Raw genomic sequence first — 22,362 nt, 5'->3', positions numbered from 1 at the left:
AAAGATGGAAGGATGGCAAATAGCATTTGGAGAACTCCCAGTAGGTGCTCATGAGTGGTAGCTGTGGTTTTCCTCACCTCGTGCTTCTTGGGAGAGCCTGGATCCTGTTCCAAGGAAGATAGCCACGCGTCCGCCCCAAGGACAGTCTGGGGGAGCTTTGCACCCGTGCCAGCCCTCTGCGCCGGAGGAGGATGCATGGAAGGGTAGAGAGCTGATGGGCTGCGTGGGGGGACCCCTGGGGCACAGTGGCCCACAGGCGCCGCCCTGGCCCCAGGGCGTGGGCAGGCAGCCCAAGCCAGCAGAGGGGCCTTCGGGTTGGGTTTGACCATTACAACTAACGCCTTCATTTCTCTCCCATGCTTTCTCCTCCGGCCAGGAGCGGAAGGTACATGCCCTTTCTGCCTTCTTCGCTTCTTAGTGCTTTGAGTTGCGTGTGTGTGGATTCTTCTGTCCTCCCTTTGGGAAATAGGTTTTCTGTGTGTGGGTGGGGCGAGAGCTGGGAGAATGGGCTCTGGGACAAGGGGGAGCCTCTGGGCCTGACCCCCCCCTCCCTCTCTTGCAGGTTTTCATAGAGCTGAATCACATTAAAAAGTGCAATACAGTCCGAGGCGTCTTTGTCCTGGAGGAATTTGGTAATTACACTATTTTGCTCTTAGGTCTGGACTCACATGGCAGTAACTCAAACCTCGGAGCTCCAGAGGAGGGACTAGAGTCAGGGAGAAGCACTGCAGAGAGGCCTAGAGGGGCCGGAGCGATAGGGAAGGAAAGAGAGCCCTGAGGTGAGAGAAAGAGAGCGAGAAAAGAGAGACAGCGGGGCCAGGGAGTGGGTCGCGAAAGAGCGAGTGGCCCTAGACGGGGTCAGAGTTTAGAGGTGGCGCTGTACAGGCTCACTGAGCTGGCACCAAGTTTCCTTGTTTGGGCCAGGCAGTGGTCAGACAGTTCTGGGGCAGAGCAGACGGGCAGCCCCCGTGCTCTGCTGTGTTCATGTCGCCTGCTACGATCTTCCTAGGAGCCCAGGGCGACCCTGGTGCCGCTCCAGGGCCCGGGGTCCGCGGAGCCTTTGTGCTAGAGGAGCAGCATGTGGTGGGCCAGGCGGACTCACCGTAGAGGGCAGAGCAGCCTAGCGGGCCTCAGAGGCAGGCGGGCAGGTGTAGCTGGAAGCTGGGAGCCAGCCTCCCCGCAGCCAGGCGCTCACACGCAGTGTAGTGGGTTCTCACCCTGGGGCTTTGAGTTCCTGCTGTGTTTGTGCTTCATTCTTCTGTGCCCCTCATCGCTGCTATGAAAACCTTCGTTCTCCAGCAGGTAAAGTGACTTCGCTCGGCTGGTACTGCCTCTCCCCAGCCCCTGCCTTGGGCCCTGCAGTGGGTGGGGCGGACTCCCTTCAACCCGCCCAGCCGCTCACAATGCCAAGTCTCTTCCCTTCTCCCCCGACCCCTCTTCCTTCCCAATCTCCCCCCACCCCCCGCTCCCTCCCCCCGCCCGCCGCGCTGGCTCACTGATTCTGAGTTTTCTCGTGTGCTCCCTCTCTCTTCTGCCAGAGGGATATTTGGGGGAATCTTCCGACTCAGGAGAGGACCTGGGCTTCTCGCTCCACCTTTGATGAGTTTATTCCCTGTGAACCCTGGGTCCCCGAATTTACCTCCCAGGTCAGGAGGAGATGTGGCCAACTCTCATCCTGCCTGTCGGGCCCCCAGGGGGAGCCCCTCTTCTCCCACCCCCGGGGCCGTGATGACCGCTGGAGCCCTGGGCCTCACTCCTTCCTCTGGCCAAGCAGAAGCCCCGCATGGCTGGGGCAGGGCTGACTCTTAGTCTTGCATTTGGGCTGTGGACATGTGTGTATTTTGCCTGATGCTCCCTGTCACCTCCTCCCGGGTGCTGTGCCTGCCGGTCTCTCCTGCTCGGTGTGTCTGCTCCAGAGCCCTCTGACGCTCTCCCTCACACAGGCGGGCTGGGGCCTCCCCTGCCCCTCAGGGAAGGAAACGTGCGAGTCTGGTGGGTTTAGTGTCACGCCACTTCTTCGTCTGGCCTCAGGGCCCTCTGTCTAGGGGCGGGGAGGGCAGGGAACTGTGCTTAACACGACCTGGGCTTCGGGCTGGTCACAGGGGTGAGGTCTCAGGCCAGGTGAGGCACAGGCTTGACCACTGCCCCCACCCCCGGCCCAAATGGGGAACACCCGCCTGTGCTGCTCAGGAGCTGGACAGTAGCAGCGGCCAGGCTGGTGAGAGATTGACCGGCTCCCGCAGAAGCGGGTGGGGTCACAGCCATCCAGCAGGGAGCTACCCCCGACCCCAGAGGACGGTGTCTGGGAGGCGTCCTCTCACGCCGCAGGGGCTGGACAGAAGCTGTCGTAGCCTCCGCTGCAGCCAATGGGAGAAGCCATGGAGGGGAAGGGGACCCTGGTGCCAGGCGCTGCCGCCTGGGGGAGCATGGCACTATTGCTCTTAGTTTTGAACTTTCTGTTTTGTCTCTTGCCCGTCCGGTTTTAGTTCCTGAAATTAAAGAAGTGGTGAGCCACAAGTACAAGACACCAATGGTGAGTGTGCCACCCGACCCTCAGGGGCCAGTCTGCAAAGGGCTCCTGGGGCCTTCGGACGGAAGCGGGGTGGGCCCACTGAGCACAGGGCGAGGGGCGATTAGGACTGATCGGAGAGGCGAATTTGGTCCAGATGCCAAAGATTCCCCTGAAGCTGAAACAAGCCGTCAGCCCTGAGAGAGAGAGACATGCTAGCGCCCTGTCCCGCCGGCCAGCTCCGAGGCCCGGCTGAGGCCCCGGCCCATGCTAGGGCAGGAGCTTCCCACCTGGTCGATCTCCACGTGCGGAGGTGCGAGGATCGCAGGGGTGTTGATCTGCCTGCTTTTCTCCCCCCTCTAGGCCCATGAGATCTGCTACTCCGTGCTGTGTCTCTTCTCCTACGTGGCTGCAGTTCGTAGCAGTGAGGAAGATCTCAGAACCCCACCCCGGCCCGTCTCTAGCTGATGGAGGGGGTTACGGCTGCCCCAGCCCGGGGGACGCCCCTTGCCTCTCGCTGTTCCCAACTGCACGATGCTGCTCTGACGAGAAGTGGACGATGCGCGTGTGCTCTCTGCAAGCCCCTCGCCGTGGCTTAGTTGGTTCCCAGTTACGTGTCCCTGTCAGTGTGTCTTTAGTGTGTCCATCAGGGATGAGCTACTCTCTTCCACCTTCATCCTCTTCACTCCCAGAAGACCAGCCTACTGTTCCCTCAGGGCTCGAGAGAGAGAGAGAGAGAGAGAGAGAGAGAGAGAGAGGGAGAGGGAGAGGGAGAGAGAGTGTCTGTGTGTGTGTGTGTGTGTGTGTGTGTGTCTGTTTGGTGGGCCACTGGCTTCTAAGAACTCTGAGTATAGGCCCGTGAGAGTCCACTGCTGCGTGTCCTTGAGACATTGGTGTTGTGGTTCCTTGTCCTTGGCATTTTGACCTTACAGCCGGGCGCCTGGAGCACTCGCACTCTGGGGAGCAAGGGAAGCTTGAGGCCTGACCCCTCCGAGGAGGGAGGGTCAAGGGGCAGCAGAGTGAGTGGCGACCTCCCTGCTTCCTCTCGCACTCGCTAAGCTGGCAGCTACCTCCCACGGGCCCCAGGCCGTGCTGCTGCCTACCGGGGCCTCCAGCCCTGCCGCGGGGCAGCTGCCTCCCTGTGGTCTGTCTGCCTCGGGCAGGAGCCCCCCCAGGGACCCCTGGCTGCCGTGCCCAGAAGCCGAAGGGGCAGGAAAAGGCCAAGCTCAGCATACATAGGTGGCTCCAGGAAGCACCTCCTGGCACTGGGTGCCAGCAGGGAGAGGTGGCCTGAGAGTGGGCAAGAGATGGTTGTACATATTTATTTCAGCTCCATATTATTTATAGAAAATGTACAGACATGTGAATGTGAAATAAATGTCCTTAACTCTCCTTGGGCTCCTGGCAGTAAGTGATGCCTCCTCTCAGCCTGAACCTGAGGAAGGCTGACCCTGGACGCCGCAAAGGCGCCTCTGGCCTGAAGGAAGCAGGGAGACGAGCTCACGCCCATCTGAGCCCTGGCATGTCGCAGCCGCTGCCTCCCGAGCTCGGGCCCAGCGCGGCTCCTGCCAGGCTTCCTGGGCTCCCAGGGACAGGTTGTGGGAGGGGGCCGCTTCCCTGCGGCGCCCCAGGGCCCACAGAGGGCTGCTGTGCTGTCAATTGACCACTAGAGGGGGCAGCCACAAACTTAGAGGAGAAGGAGAAGGAAAATGCAAGGATAGGGTCCCAGCTCTCAGTGCCCCCTGCAGGTGTGACCCAGAGAGTGGAAGCCAGGACCTGGGGCCCAGAGCTCCAGAACCCTGGCCAGAAATGTCTTGGGTTGGGTAGAATGCTGACAAGCAACCCTGGGAACCGCCTTCATGGAGTTTCTTATGCCAAGGAAAAACCTCCTACTCCCTGGGCAGGAAGGACCGTTTACACTGTCAGGCACCTCTGAGACCTGCTGGCCTCCTCCTCGCAGAAGGACACTGGCGATCAGATGTGGGCCCCGCCCCCGCCGCCGCCCTTGGGGAAGGAGGAGCAGAGTAGGCCTGTGTCCCTCCGTCTTCCTGGTCCCCAGGGTCTTGCACTGGACAGGATCGCTCCCTCCCGGCGGATGCGGGGACGCGTAGGCAGTGGGCTTGTGCCCACTGAGACGCCGAAGCAGCCCGGCGCAGCTCCATCTGGCCTGCTGTGACCATGGGTCACCAGAATGAGGCGGCACTGAGCACATGGGACCAAACAGGAGAGCCTTGGTTTGCGGGCTCTGTTGCTGATACACTTTCTCTGTCACGGCCCCTCAGTTTCCTCATTTGAAGAGCGTGCTGTGGGGAAAGACTGAACTTCCTTCCAGTATTAAGTTTTCCTCAATTTAGAATTCCACCCTGACCTCAGTTCACTCTGAAGCTAAGCTAAGTTTCCCTGTGCTTTGTGTGAAAAAACACCCGTTGGACAGGAAGAGCCAGCTTTCTGTGGCTGCACTGATCTTTTATTGTCCTTACACACTGAAAAAACATGGCAGGCCCGAAAGACCACCCACGAGCATCATTTTCTGAGCCCATTTTGCTTTTTGCCCTGAAGATCTGAATGCTGCTGACGGGGGCTCCAACAGGTCGGTCCATGTAGTGGCCCCCCGCCTGCTCCCCATCACTACATTGCCCCGCTGAGGCCTCCCCCGCCAGCCCGAGGTGCACACTCGCGCGCACACATCCAACAGCAGGAAGGAGGTTTGTCCCGCTCCCTCCAGGCTCCTGGCACATGGCTGGCGTCTGGTGTCACCTGTGGTACAGGTTTCCTTGTGAGACAGCTGGACTGACTGAGAGCTCAGCCTCCGATCTGGGCCCTGGCTCTTGGGGGTGGTCCCGAGAGCTTACCTGGCCATCCCCCAGGAGCCAGCCTGATCACTGAGGCACTGCAGGAGAGAAGGAGGCTGTGCCACACAATGTGCGGTGCTTACCGGCACCACCCGCATCTTCCCGGGAGGCTGGGGGAGCAGCCCAAGCAGCTGAGCGCACAAGCCAGTGTGGGCGGGGTGTCAGGGTCATTGCTTTTTCAGCCAGAGCAGCGGCTTGGGCCGGGGTGGCAGAGTTCCAGCCGCTGCCCTGCCCTCTCCACCGCCCAGGCCACGGCCCAGCGGGCTCCTCACCTCGCACCTCCAGGCGGCACTCGCACTGTGCCTCGCCTTCCAGGTTGGTGGCCTTGCAGACATAGATGCCCCCGTCGAAAGGACAGGGCTTTCTGATCTCCAGGGTCAACACTCCCTGCTTGCAGAACATGCGGAAGCGGGCGTCTTTTCCCAGGTCCAGGCCGTTCTTGAACCAGGAAATCTTGGGCTAAGAATCAGGGAATGGGAGGGAAGGGACTGTCTCAGGCTGAGAGGCCCTGGCAGGAATGGAGGGAGATTGGCAGTTGTGTTTCTACTCTGGGGACTCACCAGAGTCCCAAACTGTGGCCCGGGCCGGGCACAGGGCCGACAGAGGGTGCCGAGGCCCTGCTCTGGGGGAGGAACCTGGCCCTGAGGCCCAGCGGCAGAGAGAAGCAGGGAGGGGCGCCGGCTGGCGAGAGGGCTGCTCCTGAGCCCCTGAGCCTCCCTGCGGGGGCCCGCCTGGGCCTGGACTGACTTCCCTACCTTGGGGCTCCCCCGGACGGCGCAGCAGAGCGTAGCATTGTAGCCAGCGATGACCGAGCGGTTCACCAGGGGGCGGGTGAAGCTTGGGGCCTCGGAGAAGTCCAGGGCCTTGTACTTGGGTGGCTCGTATGTGATGGCTGTTGGTGATAGGGCTTTGTACCAACAGGGCCACACCAAGCCAGGCTCCCCTCCCAGCTCCCGCTGCCTCCCTGCCCCAGCTCCCCCAGGGGTGGCAGTGAGGGTACAGCACCTGGCCTGGGGATGAGGACAGGCTTTTTGGTGGTGGCAGCTTTGTCACTGGACCCCACCATGTTTTGGCTGAAGACCCGGAAGTAGTAGCTGTTGCCAATGATAAGGTCTGGCACCACACAGTGGGTGCGGCGGTAATGCTCCAAGACCGTGAACCACTCCTGTGGATGTGGAGGAAAGGGAGGGGTCCCTGGGGCTGGGGGCTGGCCCTACGTCCTACCAGGGGCCTCCCGTGGGCACCGCAGGTGTCTGCACCCCAGCAGCGGAGGGAAGCAGATCATAGGGGGAGGGTGAGAAGCAGGCCCATTCCAGGGGCAGCTGAGACTAGGCTCCGCCAGGCCCTAGGAAGGAGGGGGGCGGGGGCGGGGGGAGGGGACTGGTGCAGCGGCCCGGGGCCCAGGCTCACCATAGTCTTCTCGTCAGCTTTCTGTACTGTGTACCCCGAGAGCTCTGTGTTGCCATCATCTTGTGGTGGCTTCCACTCCAGGGCCACATTGAAACCCCACGCCTCCGTGATCTGAATGTCCTGGGGGGGACTTGGCTTGTCTGCAGGAGACAGACCCAGGTGGAACACCACACCTCCCGACGCTGCCTGAGCGAGAGCAGGGAACCGCCCTGCCGGCCAGGGCCTGGCTGCCACTGTCTGCCGGCCTCTGGGCGTGTCCCAGGGGAGGCGCCCCGGGCTGCAAGGCGTGACGCTATGGGCTGGGGCCTTGGCATTGGGCTCTGGCAGCCCAGCTCAGGGGCCGCAAAGAAACGGGCTCAGAGGGAGGCCCCAGGGCCACGCACCGACGACCTGCAGGACCAGTGTCGCAGTGTCCTCCATGTTCTCGATGCGCAGAGTCACCTGGTAGGTGCCAGAGTGGGCGCGGTGAGCGGCCCGGATGAAGAGGATGGTGTCCGTGGGGCTGTTGCGGATGTTCGCGTCCTGGCCTTGCAAGGGCTGCCCCTCCTTGGTCCAGGTCACCTGAGGCCGGGGCTTGCCCTGTGGGGAGGGACAGCTCACCCCCAAGCCTGACTCCCGTGAGAGCTGGCCACCGCCCAGGTGTGGCTCAGGATGTGGTGAGCCCTGAGGCACATCCACCCATAGGACAGAGCAGGGGTCCAGCCCTACCTGGAACGGAATGAGGATGTTCACGGGCTCCCCGACCCGCCTCTGGATGGTCTGGCGGAGGTGCCTGGGCACCTGGAGCCGGGGCCGCTCTGTGGGTGCAGAGTGGGTGGCTCAGCGAGAGCCAACTGCAGCCCGAGGCCTGAGGGGCACCAGGGTCCCGCTCTCCCTTGTGGCCGGGCCCTGAGCGCTGCAGCCACCAAAAATGCTGCCTGCAGGGCTGTCCCCTCCTGGAGCTCCCCTCATCCCGCCGGGACGGTTCACAGAGCTCCTGCTGCCCCTGAGCCTCACCACACTGCTGCAGGAGGCAGGGGTCACAGAGGGCGAGTGACTTGCTTGAGGTCACCAGGCCAGGATGCAAATCTAGGCCCCATGCCATTGCCACCCCAGTTTGCTGCTTCTTTCCACTTGGAGAGCCAGTCCTTACACAATGGATCCTTTGTTGGAAAGTGGACCCCACATGGGCCAATTTGACCCTGAATGACCTTGCTCTCAGTCCTGAGCCAGCGGACACTATCTACCTGTGGGAGCTGAGAGACTCACAGGACAGAGCTGCGAGAGGATGGCGTAATGACCTCTGTTTTCCCTGTTCTGACCGGGGCTGACATGGGAGGCCAGGAGGGCCCTTTCCGCATGGGTTTGCCCTGCGCCCCGGCCGTGGTCAAAGGCTCCCGCCCCTCCTGCCCCTGCCCAGCGTTTAGCTCCTCCCTCTCGCAGCTTCTCTCTGACTGTCCCTGCCTCCACTGGCACCAAGGGCCAGGGTGTCAGTGGCAGGTCTTGTGACTGCACAGGGGCACTCACGCAGTATCTCCTGCACCGTCACAGGCTCCTTGGTGGTGACGGGGGCTCCAGGCCCCGCCACGTTGTGTGCCCGCACCCGGAAGAGCAGCCGGGCCCCCGTGGGCAGGTCCTTCACCAGCAGCGACGTGCGCTCTGTCAGCCCCTGCAGGGCCGGCACCCACTCTGAGCCTGCGGGGGCGGGCGGGGAGGCAAGACCGGGGCAGGGTCAGCAGCGGCCCCCCACGCTCCGCCCTACCTCTGCGGGCTGTCTGGGGCCTCCACGGCAGACAGGCCTCGCAGCGGGGCCGGTACCCCGGCCCGGGGGGCAGCCCAGAGGAGGGGACAGGCTGCGGCCCAGGGCTGGGCAGGGGACACTCACAGCCCTCCTGGCAGTACTCCACGCTGTAGCCGTCCAGGCCTCCAGCGCCCTCGCGCTCCGGCGGCCGCCACTTGAGGGACACAGTGGTGTCGGAGACGTCCTCCACCGCCAGATGGGTGGGCTCGCTGGGGGGGCCTGGGCAGAGGGGAGGTCAGGGAGGGCCCTGAGTCACAGCGGGGGGCTTCCCCTTTGGCTGGCTTTCAAGCACTTTAAGAAATATTCTGACTCCATTAAAAGACGTGTCTCTAGATAGGCCTAAAAATAATTACGGGAGAGCGTTCTATATGGGAAAAGATGCCCAAAGGACACAAAGAGGTTAGAAGGAGCCCCTTCTGTCTGATAGCCTAGAAAATGCTATAATGGAATTGAAGGAAAAACTGGCCTGCAACGTGGAGTTCCCTCCCTGGGATTACATGAAGGTGACTTAGAGCTGAGCAAGCTGGAAGTCAGCCCCTAAAACAGAGGCCTGGTCCTTTGTTCCCACAGGCCCCCTCCCTGCCATCTCCCCGAGCTACGCTGCCCGCCCGGGCTGGAGGGGGCGCCTGCCCCTGCCTCAGCCGGCGCCCCCGGAGGCTCACGCATCCCGGCAGGGACGGCGTCTGTACTGCCCTTCACACTTGCACCAGCCTCACGAGGAAACGGAGCGTTCGGGGACGCGCGGGCTGCAGAGGGCGCTGCTGAGAAGGTGGGGCTGGCTCGGCCGCCCAGCCTCCCTCTGCTGGCCCAGGGCCCTTCGCGCAGACAGACGTTCCTCGGACCCTCAGACGCCCCCTGCTCTCCCCTGCCCCACTCGTGACAAACCGTGGTAGAAGGGGTCGGGTTTGACCACTGACTGAGCAGCTGCCAGCGGCTCCGCCCGCATTGTCTCATTTCACCCCACACCAGTGCTCTCAAGTACTAGATGTCATTACGCCCATTTTACTCTTGTGAAAGGTGAGCCTCGATTAGGGGATGTGAGTCTCAGCTCCACCCCCTACCAGCTCGGTGACCTTGAGCAAGTCACTGTTAACTTCGGGGAGGCTCACTTTCCTCCTCTGTGAGGGGGAGAGGAGTATCCCCGATTTCAGAGCACAGACCAGCGGTCGCAACGCCCGGTGTGGTGGCCGCCCACGCAGAGCAGCTGCGATTGCCGGGCCCCAGTGCCGGGCGGGGCAGGCTCACCCACGGGCATGAAGGGCTGGGAGGCAGGGCTGGGCCTGGACATGCCGACGGCGTTGACTGCGTAGACGCGCATCTCGTACACCACGCCCTCGATCATGCGCCGCGCCTCGTGGCTCAGCTCCCGCAGCAGGTCGAAGTTCAGCCGCATCCACCTGTAGCTCTTCTTCTTCTTGCGCTCCAGGATGTAACCTGATGGACGGAAGCAGGAGCTCTGGTCTGGGGCCCAGGCAGCCCCGCACCCCCGCACGGCCGCACCCCGGCCCTCGCGCCTGCCTCGGTGCCCTCCGCTCACCCAGCACTGGCTGCCCGCCGTCGTAGGCAGGCGGCTCCCACTGCACCGTGCAGGAGTCCTCGCCCACGTTGCTGATTTTGGGGGCCGCGGGGGCATCCGGCACATCTGCGGGGGAAGGTGTGGGCCCACGTCAGCCCGCCGGGGCCCAGGGTCGATGTTGCTTGCCCCTTTACCGCTCCAACCAACAGCTACAGGCTGCCCCCACCACCCCGGGAGCCAAAGCAACCCTTCTAGAACGCAGTTCTGACCGCGTGGCCAGCCGGCAGTCAACCCTCTCGGGCTCCCGCCGCCCGCGTTTGCCCGTGTCCTAGTCCCAGTCCTCTCCCTGAATCTGAGAGCCTGTCCTTCAGTGTTTGCTGAGTGACTAAATGAGTAAAGGACGGCCCCTCCCTGGTCGCCCCTCTGGCATTCCTGCGTGGACCCCGGCCAGCCAGCCTCACCGATGACCTTGACTGTCAGGTTGACCTGGTCCTCGCCCACAGGGTTCTTCACGGTCACTGTGTAGACACCCTCGTCTTCCTTCTCGGCCCCTTCGACGGTGAAGATGCTGCGGTCCTTGGTGGTCTCCACTCGGACGCGGCCCTCGGTGTCGCACAGCAGCTGGGGAGGGAGGAGAGGAGGGCCCAAGTTGGACCCTAGAAGCTTCTGCAGCCTCTGGAGTGGCCAACGGCCCCAAGGTGGGAAAGGAGCTCAGCACAGGGTCTGTGGGGGAGGCACCGGCTGAGTGGAACCTGCACCCATGGGAGCCACTGGTCCCAAACCCTTTCCTGAGCACTGGCCAGGGGCAAGGAGCCAGGACCAGGGGCTTGGGCTCTGGTTCTGGCTCTGCCCTGGAACTCAGGCAATCACTTATCCTCTCTGTGCCTCGGTTTCCTTGTCTGCCACATGGGAACACCACGACCTCACAGAGCTACTGCGAGGACCCCCTGACCTCAGCTGGGCGGGGTGCCCAACAGTGCACGGAGGAGGAAGAGCCAGCTCCCCTGGGAGGGGCCAGAGGAGCCCACCGCCTGGCCGGAAGGAAGCGCACGTGCCGGCCAGCTCAGGAGGGCTTCCTGGCGACGCGGAGGCTGTAAACACTGCAGCCGCATGTGTGTGGTGTGTGCGTGGAAGCCCCGCCTGGGGCAGCAGTGCAAGGGGCCAAGCGTGGGCACCACGTGCAAACGAGCCTGGTCCCACCTTCGGCCTCACTCACCTTCTTCTCAAACACCCACTCATCCCTGGCACCTGCATCTCCTGGGGCATCGGGCGCTGGCCCAGCCGGGACATTTGCCCCCTGGGAACAGAGCAGAAGGGAAGGAGGGGGAGGTGGCTGGCTCAGCCTGGAGGGAACCCTGTCCAGCGGCGCCTCTGTCTCTCCTTTGCCTGCCTCCTCTTCCACCCACCCTCTGGCCAGCGGAGCCTGTGCATTCCCCCGCTCAGGGGTCGCTGCAAGGCACATATGGGACGCAGGTCCCAGCCCTCGTTGGTCCCAAACATTCCTTTTACAGACAGGAAGTGGAGGAGGGACCCACGGTACCTGGGTGATGGCCTTCTGCCAGATCACAGTGGGAGCAGGGTCCCCGGAAATAGGGACGTCCAGGCGTAGCTTGTTCCCAGCCACGACCACGATGGTGTCCGGTTTGCGGCCTGGGCAGTCCAGGTGGATCTTGGGAGGTTCTGGGAGTGGGGACATAGCATAGGTCAGAGAAAGCGAAGGGCCCAAGGCCCACAAAAGAGGGGAAGACTGAGAGATTGTTTTATTACTGAGGTTAATTTACACAAGATAAGATGCTGAGATCTGAGCATATGGCTTGAAGAGTTTTGACAAATGTATATATACCCTGGTGTAACCACCACCCTGTCAAGATCTAGAACATTCTATCACCCCAGGAAGTTCCCGGGGAGGTTTTAACATCAGGATGCCTAGCGTACCATTTCTCAAACTGGGTTGCCGGCGGGGCAGGGCGGGGCAGGGCGGGGCAGGGCGGTGTGTGTTTGGGGGTAGGTACATGGATATCAATGGCCTGATAAGGAAAAAACAACCCACTCCTCTGGCCAAATAATTTAGGGAACCCTGGATTTAACAAAGTTAAGCATGCTTCTTCACCATGCAAAAGGGGGCATGGGGCAAGCGTTCTGTGTTTCCCAAAGTTATTTCACCATGGAACTCTTCTAAATGGAGTATCATATTTTAAGGGAAGCCAGATGGGAAAACACTAACCCAGAGCTTTCCTCAGCCTTGACTACTCTCTTAAAGTTAGGATTCTAAAGTGCCCATTTAAAGGTTTATCTAAAAGTAACAGAGACACTACTAAAACCAGAAAAAATTAATAAAATCTCACATTTGTGCTGTCAATTGACAGTTCACACCATTTCACCTCATCTTTCCTACCACCCCATGGAGGAAGCGCTGCAAGGACCCCCACTTTGGAGATGCGGAGGCTGAGGCTCAGGGAGATTGCAATGGGGCCGTGGTCCTGAGCTGCAGAGCCAGGGCTGCGTCTCAAGGTCCCGTCCCCAGATCCTTGTCCTTCCCCCGCCTGTGAGTGGAGGCGGGTGTGTGCGGGGAGGTGGCACACAGGGGCCCGAGACTCACCCTGCCGGGGAACGAAGTCGATCTTGACCTCTGCAAGAGAAGGAAGAGTGGGTGGCACCAGGGCAAAGGCAGGCCCAGTGACGGGGCCCCACCCCCACCCCAGGCGCAGCTCACCCATGAAGTGGAGCTTGGCAGACAGGTTGCAGGCAAAGCCCTGAGGCACGAAGCTGTAGTCTGCCTCATCTGCAGGCGTGACATCGTCGATGATCAGTTTGTGGACCCTGCAGGGGCAGCGGAGGCTCAGAGGGTCCCACTGGGCCACAGCCCCCTGGCCTTACCGGACACCCTTAGCCAGGGTCCCGGGGGCCCTTGCCCCATCTTGGCTCACTGGCTTTCTGGTGTCTTAAGTGCTTTCTTTATTTTTTAATTTCCCAGCTCCTCTGGGTAGGCAGGGTAGAGGTGTCCCCTTAGCTGGGCCCTTGGAGACTGGACGGGGGTGCTCATTCATCTCCACGACCTTGGGCCCGGCACGGGCCAGCCCAGATGCTCGGGAGGTGAATAAGAAAGTGGAGGGAGTGGGGGTCCCCTGCTAGAGCCTGCCTCCCCTCCATGGCACCCTGTCCTGACTGGTCACCTCTGGGGTGGGAGTGGGTTGGTGGCTGTGAGTCCCATCTGTCTCTCTCAGTACTTCATCTCGTCTCTGGTGGATCCTCCTCTGTGTGCTCCTTCCTCCTCGTAGCTCTCTGTCTCTCTGTGTCTATCTCTTTTTCTTACTTTCTGTTTCTGTCTCTGTCCCATCTCTGTCTGTGTGTCTATCTTTTTGTCCCTGTCTCTGTCCATTCCTATATCTTTGTCTCTGTCTCCATCTCTTTCTCTACCCTTCTGTCTCTGTTTCTTCCTGTCTTAGATAGTGTGTCTCTGTCTCAGCCTCTGTCTCTCTGTCCATCTGTCCATCTCACTCTCTCTCTGTCTCTGCGTGTCCCAGCTGCACTGGGCCGGGCCTCCACACTCACCGCCCAATGTGGGACACCTTTATCCGGCTGTCAGGCACCAGCTCCTTCCCGTTCTTCAGCCACACGCCCCGCACGTTCTCATCCGACACCTCACACTTGAACACAGCCTGGTCCTTTGCGCCCACCGTCAGGTCCGCGATGCTCTGATACACCTCCAGCTTTTTCTCTGGGGGGCAGAGCAGAGCCAGTGAGCTGGGGCGGTGTGTGTGGGTGTGGGCATGAAATCCCATGGAGGTCACGTGGGCATGTAAAAACACACATGTGCGTATGTGAGTGTGATGTGTGCATGCACCGGAAGGAAGCTCAAGTGTGTGTGTGTGTGTCTGTGTGTGTGTGTGTCTGTGTGTGTGTGTGTGTGGGGGTGGGTGATGCTAACCAGGCCCACCTGACCCTCCCACTACCCTTTGAGGTGGCAACCTCAGCTTCCCCATTTTACAGATGAGAAAGGTGAAGCTCAAGCTATCAAAGGGACTTGTCCAAGGTCACACAGGCCTCAGTCCTGGGTTTGCCTGATTCCTGTACTTGGCCGGGGGTGGGGTCTGGAGCCGACCAAGGCCCCAAAGCCTGTGCGCGCCCACCTGCCGCTGTGGGCCTCACCTTGCACAATAAGCTCAGCCAGCGCCTGGCCCCCACTGGTACGCAGTGCGTAGTGCCCAGCGTCCTCCAGCGTCGCCTCGTTGATGATCAGGTGGTGTTTCCGGCCATCCTTCTTGAACCGGTACTTGAAGGTCTCTTCCCGAGTCAGTTCCACCCCGTCCTTCAGCCTGGCCGGTAGGTGGGCGGCAAGTGCTATGGCCTCCTCGGGGGACACCCCCGTCTCCCAGCCCTGCCCCTGCCCCTGCCCCCACGCCCCTGAACTCACCATTTGACCTGGGCCCCCTCCTCGGACACCTCGCACTCAAACTCCACCCGCTGTCCCACCATCACCAGCTGGTCCTCCAGGGGCCTCGTGATCAACACAGGGGGCTCTGTCAAGGCAGGGAGAGTGTGACAGACGGCCCCTCTGCGGCCCTCCCCTTCCAGGGTCTCAGGGTCCCAGGGTCCCAGGCCCACCTTTGACAAAGAGCTCGGTGCTGCACTTCTCGCCGCCCACCACGCACTGGTAGGCTGCGTCGTCCGCCAGCGAGCACTGGCTGATGGTCAGCGTGCGCTTGGCGCCATTGGACTCAAAGATGTACCTGGGCAGGGGCCGACGCGGAAGTGGGGTGAGGGAGCTGTGGGCTCGCCACCTGGGGCCCCCACCTGGCGTAACCCCCGGCCCCACCCCAGGCCTCCCAGGAGCAGGGCCTTACTTGCTGTGGAACGGACGGGGCCATTGGCGTGTCCCCCCAGTGGGAAGAAGCGAGACCAAGAGAAGAAGAGCGTGGAGCGCAGATGGGCAGAAACAGAAAGAGGGGAAGTTAGGCCCAGGGAGAGAAAAATGGGGGAAGACAGAGAACACGGATGGAGGTGGAGAGAGAGCAGGGCTGGAAGCAGCCCCCTCCCCTGAAGGCGCCCTCCCCACGCCCCCAGACCCCCAGAACCTGCTCCCACCCCTGGCTGCACCTGCCGCTCATCTGGATCTCCTGTCCGTTCTTCAGCCACTTGACCTCGGCGTCGGGGTCGGCCAGCTCCACTGTCAGCCGGATCTTGTGGCCTTTGCTCACCTGGTAGGCCGGCTGCAGCTTCTTCTGAAAGGCTGAGCACCAGCCCTCAGCCCTTGCTACCCTGCCACCCCGGCCCCCACCCACCCCCAGATTGGCCCTGGCGCCGAAGGCTCGCACCCCACTGCGACTGTGGCGGGGGTGGGGGGCCAGGTCCCGCCCCCCGCCCCCCGCCCCGGGGCTCCACTGTGATTCTTTATCTCCCTGTGCTCAATGTGACGATTGCCTCCTTGTCTCTCTCTTTGTTCTCCTGTCTCCATTGGGGTCCTCTCTACCTGCTCAGCTCAGGGACAGGGTTAGGGGCTTCCAGAAAGACAGCAGCTTGGCAGGAAAAAAGGTAAGGGGTCTTTTTCTAGCTGCGGGTCTCTGACCTAAACTGGCTTCTCCCCTTTATCTTTATGGGTGTGGCGAGGACTACGCAGGCTTCTTTTCTTTTCCAGGACGGGTGGGGAAGAAGGATTCACCTGATTTTCACTTGGGCAGCAGAGCTAACCTGTGCTCCGTCTTCCCCCTGCAGTCTCTCTGGTCTAACCTTTGCCCTCCTCTTTTTCTGCATGGAGAAGGGGCTATCCTGGGCACTCCTGTTTTTGTCCCGCACAAGAGGGGGTTAAGCTGCGCTCTCCTCCTTTCCTGGGCCGAGATGAACTCTTTCTGTGTGCGTGCGTGCATGTGCGTGTGGGGGGGGGGGGCGGGTAGGGTGGCCAACCTCTGCCCCCCGCCCCGCATTGGCACGAAGCGGGAGGGCCAACCTGTGCTTTTCTTCTCGTCGCGCTTCATGCCCTTGAGCCTCTTGAGCATGCCCCGCAGGTCGGTGACGCCATGCTGGAAGGCGATGCGCTCGTATTCGGAGGGAGATGCCTGCCGCAGGATCTCCCACACGTCCTCCTCGGCCGGGGCCTCCAGCTTGGAGTCCCTGTGCCCGCAGTCCACAGGGGGCGGCCTCAGGGGGTGCCTCGCGGCCAGGCCAGGATGGCGGCCCGCCTCCCTGGGGCGGGCCTCCCGGGGCCAGGACCGAGGGGCGGTGGCTGTCCCGGCCCCCTCCCTATTCCGTTCTGTGGGGCGGCTTGAGCCCGCAGGGGCCCGCAGCCAGTTCTTGGGTTCCAGGGGCCTCAAGGCTCGGTATGGGGGCTGGAGCGAGGGTGGGGCTCCTGGTGTAATTAGAGGTGACGGGTGGGGGGCCGCGGGGCCTCACCAGGTACTCACCGCGGGGTCCGGAAACTGCTGCTCCAGGTGGGACAGAAAGGCAAGGGACACATCAGAGGCGTGGGCTGCTTCCCCTCAAAGGCCTGGGACTGCTCTCCATGGGCCCCCCTCCTCCCTTCATTTAAGGGGCACTTGTGTGACGCAGCACCGGCCCCAGCAGGGTCTCCGGCACACCTTGCGGGTGGGTGTCAGGAGACCCTGAGGTGCAGCCACTGGGGAGTCTCGCTCAGGTCTGCCCGATGACCAGCCCCACCCGTCTCTCACCAACCGCAGCAGCGGCGGGTGCGGGGTCCCCCCCCCAGCGCACCCACTCCCGATGCTTACTCTCTGGGCCGCAGCAGCGTCGGCCGCAGTGCAGGGTCCGGGAGGGAGAGGAAGGGGACACAGAGGATGTGAGTCAGCTGGGTCGGGCTGGATGGGCAATGCCCACGGCTCCGGGGCCCTCTCCCAGCTTCCCCGGGGTCCCTGGAGCCTACTGATGTGAGCTATCGCCGACCCCTGTGTGGGGTGGGTGTGGGGGACGCTATTACTGTGTTAGTTCACAGGACATAACATCTGCAGAGTCCTCCTAACTCCTCCCGTCACCAGGACGGCCCCACCTGACAGACAAGGACCTCCGCTCAGAGCGGCGCTGCGACCCGCTCAGGACCACGCAGTGGGAAGCCGCAGTGCCACGGCGTGAAGTGCCCGGCAGCAGCGGCGGCGGGGGCTCACCTCTTCTTCAGCAGCGAGCTGAAGTCCAGAATCCCTGCGTCCTCATGGCTGTCGCTATGGAGAGGGACCCCATGAGGCTGCAGTCGGGCTGACTAGGAGGGGCTTGGGAGCCGGGACGTTTGGGGGTCGGGGTAGAGTGAGAGAAAGGGACGCTGGGCAGATAGGGGTTCCCTGCCCACCTCCAACCCCCAGGGTCTGTGTATGGGTCAAGTAGGGCTGGGCTAGAGGTACCTGGTCCGCCGACTACCTCCGGCCAGGCTCCTGTGGGAATTAGACCCAGTTCCCCAGCTGTCTAAGGCAGCTCGCTCTCCCCTGTACCCACCGTTGTCATCCCTGACCCCCCACATCATCCCCAGCCCTGAGCCCCACCTCCCTCACAGCATGGACCCCGAGGCTGGCCTCCCCCAGCCCTGAGGCGAGACAGACACTCACGTGCGGCGGAAAGCTGATCGGAGGTCTAGGTCCACAGGGCCAATAGCCTCTGGGTTCAAAGAAGGAGATAAGACAAGGAAGGGGACTTCGGAGATGGCCATCCCAGTATCACAGAGCTGCCCACCCATGACCCCTTGAGAGTGAGTGTCTGTCCCGGGACCCCACCCACACCCTGAGCCACGTACCGGAAGGGCAGCTTCTAGTCCCCAATCCCTCTGATGAGGTTGAGCTCCCACATTCATCTCTCAACCTGCCCTTCACCTGTTCCCCTGCACCAGGGGACCAGGACACCAAACCGAGACCTAGGCAAGCCCTGGATTTGGACGTCACCGCACCCCAGCCCCGGGAGCTGTTTCCAGAGATCCCACATGCCCCTGCGTGAGCAGCGAGCACAGGGCACGTGGTCGGCAGTTGTCTGGCCAGGATGAGGCTTCCTCCTCAGCGTTGGGAAGGGGAGGTAGGCGCAGGGGCAGAACCCATGGGGAGCCCGAGCTCGGGACAGACGCCAGGGGCACCCTCACCGTGAACGGTGAGGTTGAAGTTGCAGCTGTCAAATTTGTCCTTGGTGGACACCTCGCAGCGGTAGCCTCCAGCAAGGTTGGCCTGGGCGTCTGTGATGTGCAGCTCAAACAGGTAGACCTGTGGGGCAGAGGTGTCTGGGGAGGTGGGGGCCAGAAGCCGAGGCCTTTGCCCTTAAAGGAGACTGGCGGCAGCTGGTGGCCACCAACCTCCTCACCCTTCAAGGTGCAGTTAACCTGTGCAGGTTGTACATACAGCAAAAGGAGACTCTTCTCCAAGACTGGCAACTGCCAGGTGCTGGCATGGGGTGGTGATAAAATAAAAATCTCAGCCCACCCTCCTGAACACGGGCAGCCCTGCCAGAGGCCCCTCGCCCGGGCCAGGGCGACAGGAGAGGGGAAGGAGCAGAGGTTGGTGTCAAAGCGCAGGTGCTAGGCCCGGCTCTGTGTGACCTCAGACCAGCAACGGCAACCTCCCAAGCTTTGGCTTCCTTCTCTGCATAATGAATTGTCCTAGTTGGCCACTGGGGGCCCCTCCAGCTCTGATACCCGTCCATCCGGGGGCTTTACACCCCCACTGGCCGGTGCCCCGCCATGCTCTACGATGTTCCTTAGCCTTCCTGCGTTCCCTGGGACCCCAAGTTCCCATGTTCCCCTGTCCCACGGGTCCCCCGTGCCTCCCTCTAACCCTCCGCGGAGCCTCCCCATCCTCCCCATGGGCCTCTGGCCCCCTGACTCCCTTCCCTGGCTCCCCACCCCCCTTCCTGGCATCCTCTGTGCGCCTCCACATTCATGACGTCCCAATGCCTCTCAGGGCTCTCTGCGTCCCCCCTCCACGTGTCCCCATAACCCCAGTTCCCCCAGATTCTCTTGCCCTGCAGACCCACCTTGCTGGCCCGGTCATAGCTGTCGTGCAGCTGCAAGTGCTGGCCCGCCTTGCTGCTCAGATCTACCCACTTGCCCTTGAACCACTTGACCACGGGCGGTTTCAGGAGGCTGGCCCCGGCCACGCGGGCTGAGAAGGTGATGCTCCCACCTGCAAGAGCGGGGTGACAGTCTGGGCCCGGGGGATGCTCTGCTGCCTCCCTCCCCCCGCCGCCCTGGCCGCGGTAGCCCCACACTCACCCACCGTCACCTCGCCATCCTGTGGCCGGGTCACAAAGAGGCCGATGGGGTCCTCGGGGGCACCGGGGCCATTGGGGGCAGCTGAACTTGACCCTGCGAGCAGAGGCCTTTGAGACCTGCCCTGGGACGCCCCGCGCACTGGCCCTGGCCCTCTCTGCCCAGCACCTCTCACCTTCGGGACTCGGGGAGCCTCCTTCCACCTCCGCGGCAGAGGCTGGCGCTTCTCCTGCAACTCCAGGCGCCTCGACAGGGGCAGGAGCTGGGTCTGGCACGGGCTCCGCCTTCTCTGCAGGGGACCGAGTAGGGGGTCCTGGAGCAGCTTCTAATCAGAGGCCTCTCCTGTCCCTCGTCTCTTCTTAGTCTTTGCAGACTCATCGAATACGTGTGCGGAGCTTCACCTGGTCCCTCTCTTTTCCTTGCTCCCCCCACCCCCGTGGCCCTGTCTTTCCCCTAAATCCTCTCCCTTTCTACACACCACCTGGGGGAGCTCATGTGCCCACTCTTCTCCTCTGCCCCATGTCTCCTGAGCGTCAGACCCAGGGACCCACTGTCCATGGTGCATCTCAGTCGGGCGAAGAGTCCAAAACTCCCCCTCTTCCTGCCCCCCGGGACCGCCTCTGAGGAGCTGGGGAGCCAGCCTGCGTCTCACCCTCCCCCCGCCCTCACAGGCCACCGGAGCTCTTGTCCCGGTGGCTCTGCTCTGACCAGCCCGGACGCCCATCCCTCCTTCCCCTCCCCAGGCTGGGCTCCCTCCACGCCCTCAGCTCCTGGGGCTTCCCTGGGGCACACAACCTGCAGGCTGTGTGTGGGAGTCCGGTGTCAGGGCTGCGTTATGCCTTGTTCATTTCTGAATTTCCCCCACCTCCACAGTGTCTGGAACAGGCCAGGGAGCCACACAGGGACACTCAGAGAGGTCTCGCTCTCTCAGACAGTGGGGGGCTTTCCTGGCAGAGGGCACTGGCGAAGCAAAGGCCAGAAAGTGGGAAAGCACCTCCTACGCCCTGGGCAATGGAGAGGCAGTGGGGCTGCCCCTGCTCAAAGCCCCAGAAGGGCAAACCTCGGGGAAGACTGACCAGGGTCTTACCTGCTTCTATGACCTTGAGGTCGAACTTGACCTTGGACGAGCCAGCGATGACTGCGTAAGACCCCTGGTCGGCGGGGCCCACGTCCCTCACTGTCAGCGTGTGCCGTGTGCCCTCGGCTGCCAGGCCAAACTTGTCGCTGGCACTGATGTCCTTGCCCGCTCGCTGCCAGCGCACCTTCACCCCTGCCCGCTCTGTCTCGGCCTCGAACACGGCAGGGCTGCCGGCGGCCACTTCCACGGACCGTGGCTTCTTGCTGAAGGCTGAGGCTGAGGGTGCAACAGAGGCGGCAGGGGTCCCTGGCTTGCCCGTGCACCCCGCCCCTGCAGCCCCTCTTGGTAAATACGGTGCTAATCCCTTTGACGCAGCCCCTCAGTTAACGCCCTAACGGCTCTATCGGGTAGGTGTAGTTTTGCCCATTTCTCAGGTGAGAACGCCAAGGCTCAGACAGGTTAAGTGACTTCCCAGCATCACACAGCCAGAGGGCGGGAGAGCCAGGGCTGTGGTCCTAATCTCCACGCAAGACTTTTGCTAAGTGCATCCCTGGACTAAACCGGTGATGAGCTCAGCGCCACCCTTCCGCACCCCCCTCCACCATCTGGGGTCCTTGGCAAGGAATGGGTACTCTGTCTACTTGGATGTGGCTAAATTTGGCCTCTAAGGGCCTCGGGCTGAGAACCAGCCACCAAGATAAAGCTGGCGGGGGTGCTGGGGGCTGGCGGCTGGGTCCCTGCCCCGTACAGCCTCCCCGAGGACACAGGCCAGGACTGGGACCCTGTGGTCCTGTGAAAGGCTGTGACTTTCTCTGCCCTTGGCTGGGGCTCAGGGCCCTCTTGACCTTCGTCTCCCAGAGCAGAGTCTGCACACCCTGCGGGTGGGGCCGCGCCCTGTGGGGGGCCGCAGGGGCAAGGGCTCTTAAAACCGAGAACCTCACAGGTAGGAAACAACCGCCCCAGCCCCTCCTTGTACAGACAGGGAAACTGAGACCCAGAAAGGGGAAGGACTTGCCCAGGAGCGTTCAGTGAGCCTGGTTCGGGTCCACACTCACCTGCGGGGCCTTTTCCCAAAAAGGAGACTAGGCCTGACCTTGTCGCAGCAGGAGATGAGATCGGGGCAAGGAAGGGTTCCCCCCGCGTCCCGAGAGTGGGGCAGTGGCCCTGGGGGCCTCCTGCCTTGGCTGTCTCCCCTCCGTGCCCCCTCACCCTGGTGTACCCTCACTCTCCTCAGAAGGAGAGGAAGGAGAAACTGAGAGTCAGAGAAGAACTCAGGAAGACAGCACCGCCCCCCTACCCTGCTCAAGAACTGGACCCTGGGCTTACCACCTCGTCGCGGCCGCCCTCAGCCCTCCCCGCCCCACGCGCAGCCCAGCCGCAGGCCGGGCTACCTGGCTTCTTCCCCGGCTCGGGCATCTTGAGAGACATCGAACCAGGAACCGAGCAGGTACAGGCCGCCCACGGAGGATCTGAGCAGGGACCCGTCCCCCCACTATATAAGGGGCCCTCCTCCTCCCCAGGCTCCCCTTATCTGCCTCCTTCCCAGCTACCTGCTAAATATAGACAAATTCCAGAGAGCAAGGGCTCTCCGGGAGAAGGTGGGGCCGCGTTGCTCCTGGCTGGCCCCTGGCCCTTCCCCCACCCGCCCAATATGATGGCTTCTGCCCCCCCAGTCCTCAAGGGTACCCCAAGCCCTGTCTGTGCACCATCTGACAGGCAAATTGTGCTGCGGGAGCGTGCTGGGCCCGTGGCCCCGAGGTGGATGGACGAAACGCGCATCCTTGCTGGGTGATGGGGCGGTGGTACGCGCACAGATCCTGGCTGCCCCGAGTCCTGCCACAGCCGCCCCCTTGACCTCCCCGTGCCTGGGTTTCCTCATCTGTAAAGTGGGGCTGGTGATTGCAACATGCACCACGCAGGATGGTTCCGTGAACGAAGAGGGTTTACCTGCGGAAACACTGGAGCAGCGCCAGCCAGGCACGTGGAAATGCCGAGTGGAAGTTTGCCCTTATTATTTGGCCCCTCTTTCCGCA

General features: G+C 62.4%; 2 protein-coding genes across 44 annotated transcripts in view; one reads left to right on the top strand and one right to left on the bottom strand.

Moving 5' to 3' along the window:
- The window catches only part of MADD (MAP kinase activating death domain), a 39,590-nt gene extending 36,319 nt beyond the window's left edge, over window positions 1-3,271 (top strand). For 27 of the 43 annotated variants that reach the window (XM_054586989.1, XM_054587023.1, XM_054587016.1 and 24 more), the window contains 3 exons: window positions 563-632; window positions 2,487-2,533; window positions 2,873-3,271. In XM_054586989.1, the coding sequence (XP_054442964.1) occupies window positions 563-632; window positions 2,487-2,533; window positions 2,873-2,977 (222 nt within the window). In that variant the 3' untranslated portion in view covers window positions 2,978-3,271. The remainder of the gene's footprint in view (window positions 1-562; window positions 633-2,486; window positions 2,534-2,872) is intronic. The other 16 variants (XM_054587026.1, XM_054587025.1, XM_054587032.1 and 13 more) reach the window with 1 other exon arrangement.
- Window positions 3,272-4,164: 893 nt separating this feature from the next.
- Window positions 4,165-21,745, bottom strand: MYBPC3 (myosin binding protein C3). The gene is made up of 34 exons (XM_054587138.1): window positions 21,721-21,745; window positions 20,339-20,605; window positions 19,427-19,540; window positions 19,255-19,347; window positions 19,017-19,165; window positions 18,133-18,250; window positions 17,612-17,660; window positions 17,411-17,440; window positions 17,180-17,233; window positions 16,466-16,486; window positions 16,012-16,175; window positions 15,165-15,297; window positions 14,912-14,914; window positions 14,673-14,797; window positions 14,482-14,587; window positions 14,217-14,383; window positions 13,620-13,785; window positions 12,781-12,887; window positions 12,667-12,696; window positions 11,608-11,747; window positions 11,284-11,364; window positions 10,529-10,688; window positions 10,089-10,193; window positions 9,797-9,985; window positions 8,636-8,770; window positions 8,278-8,445; window positions 7,480-7,568; window positions 7,155-7,350; window positions 6,772-6,911; window positions 6,367-6,526; window positions 6,117-6,253; window positions 5,634-5,820; window positions 5,445-5,471; window positions 4,165-4,175 (listed from the first exon to the last, which is right to left on the bottom strand). Exons 1-34 carry the CDS (start codon window positions 21,743-21,745, stop codon window positions 4,165-4,167), a joined length of 3,846 nt encoding a protein of 1,281 aa, XP_054443113.1.
- Between the last annotated feature and the right edge of the window lie 617 nt (window positions 21,746-22,362).

This window comes from Pteronotus mesoamericanus, unplaced genomic scaffold (genome assembly GCF_021234165.1).
Source record: "Pteronotus mesoamericanus isolate MK-2021 breed Mesoamerican mustached bat unplaced genomic scaffold, CSHL_Meso_final scaffold_1066, whole genome shotgun sequence".
Lineage (NCBI taxonomy): Eukaryota > Metazoa > Chordata > Mammalia > Chiroptera > Mormoopidae > Pteronotus > Pteronotus mesoamericanus.
Note: the sequence above shows the minus strand (reverse complement) of the source record. Positions and strands in the feature narration are given on the sequence as shown.

Bases quoted from the DNA above. Each gene is read 5' to 3' on its own strand.
- MYBPC3 (XM_054587138.1), bottom strand. From the start codon at position 21,745: ATGCCCGAGCCGGGGAAGAAGCCAG. The intron at 18,251-19,016 runs GTGGGTCTGCAG...TCTGCCCCACAG, and splicing joins GCTATGACCGGGCCAGCAAG to GTCTACCTGTTTGAGCTGCA. The intron at 10,194-10,528 runs GTGAGGCTGGCT...CTTCCCCCGCAG, and splicing joins CCTGACAGTCAAGGTCATCG to ATGTGCCGGATGCCCCCGCG.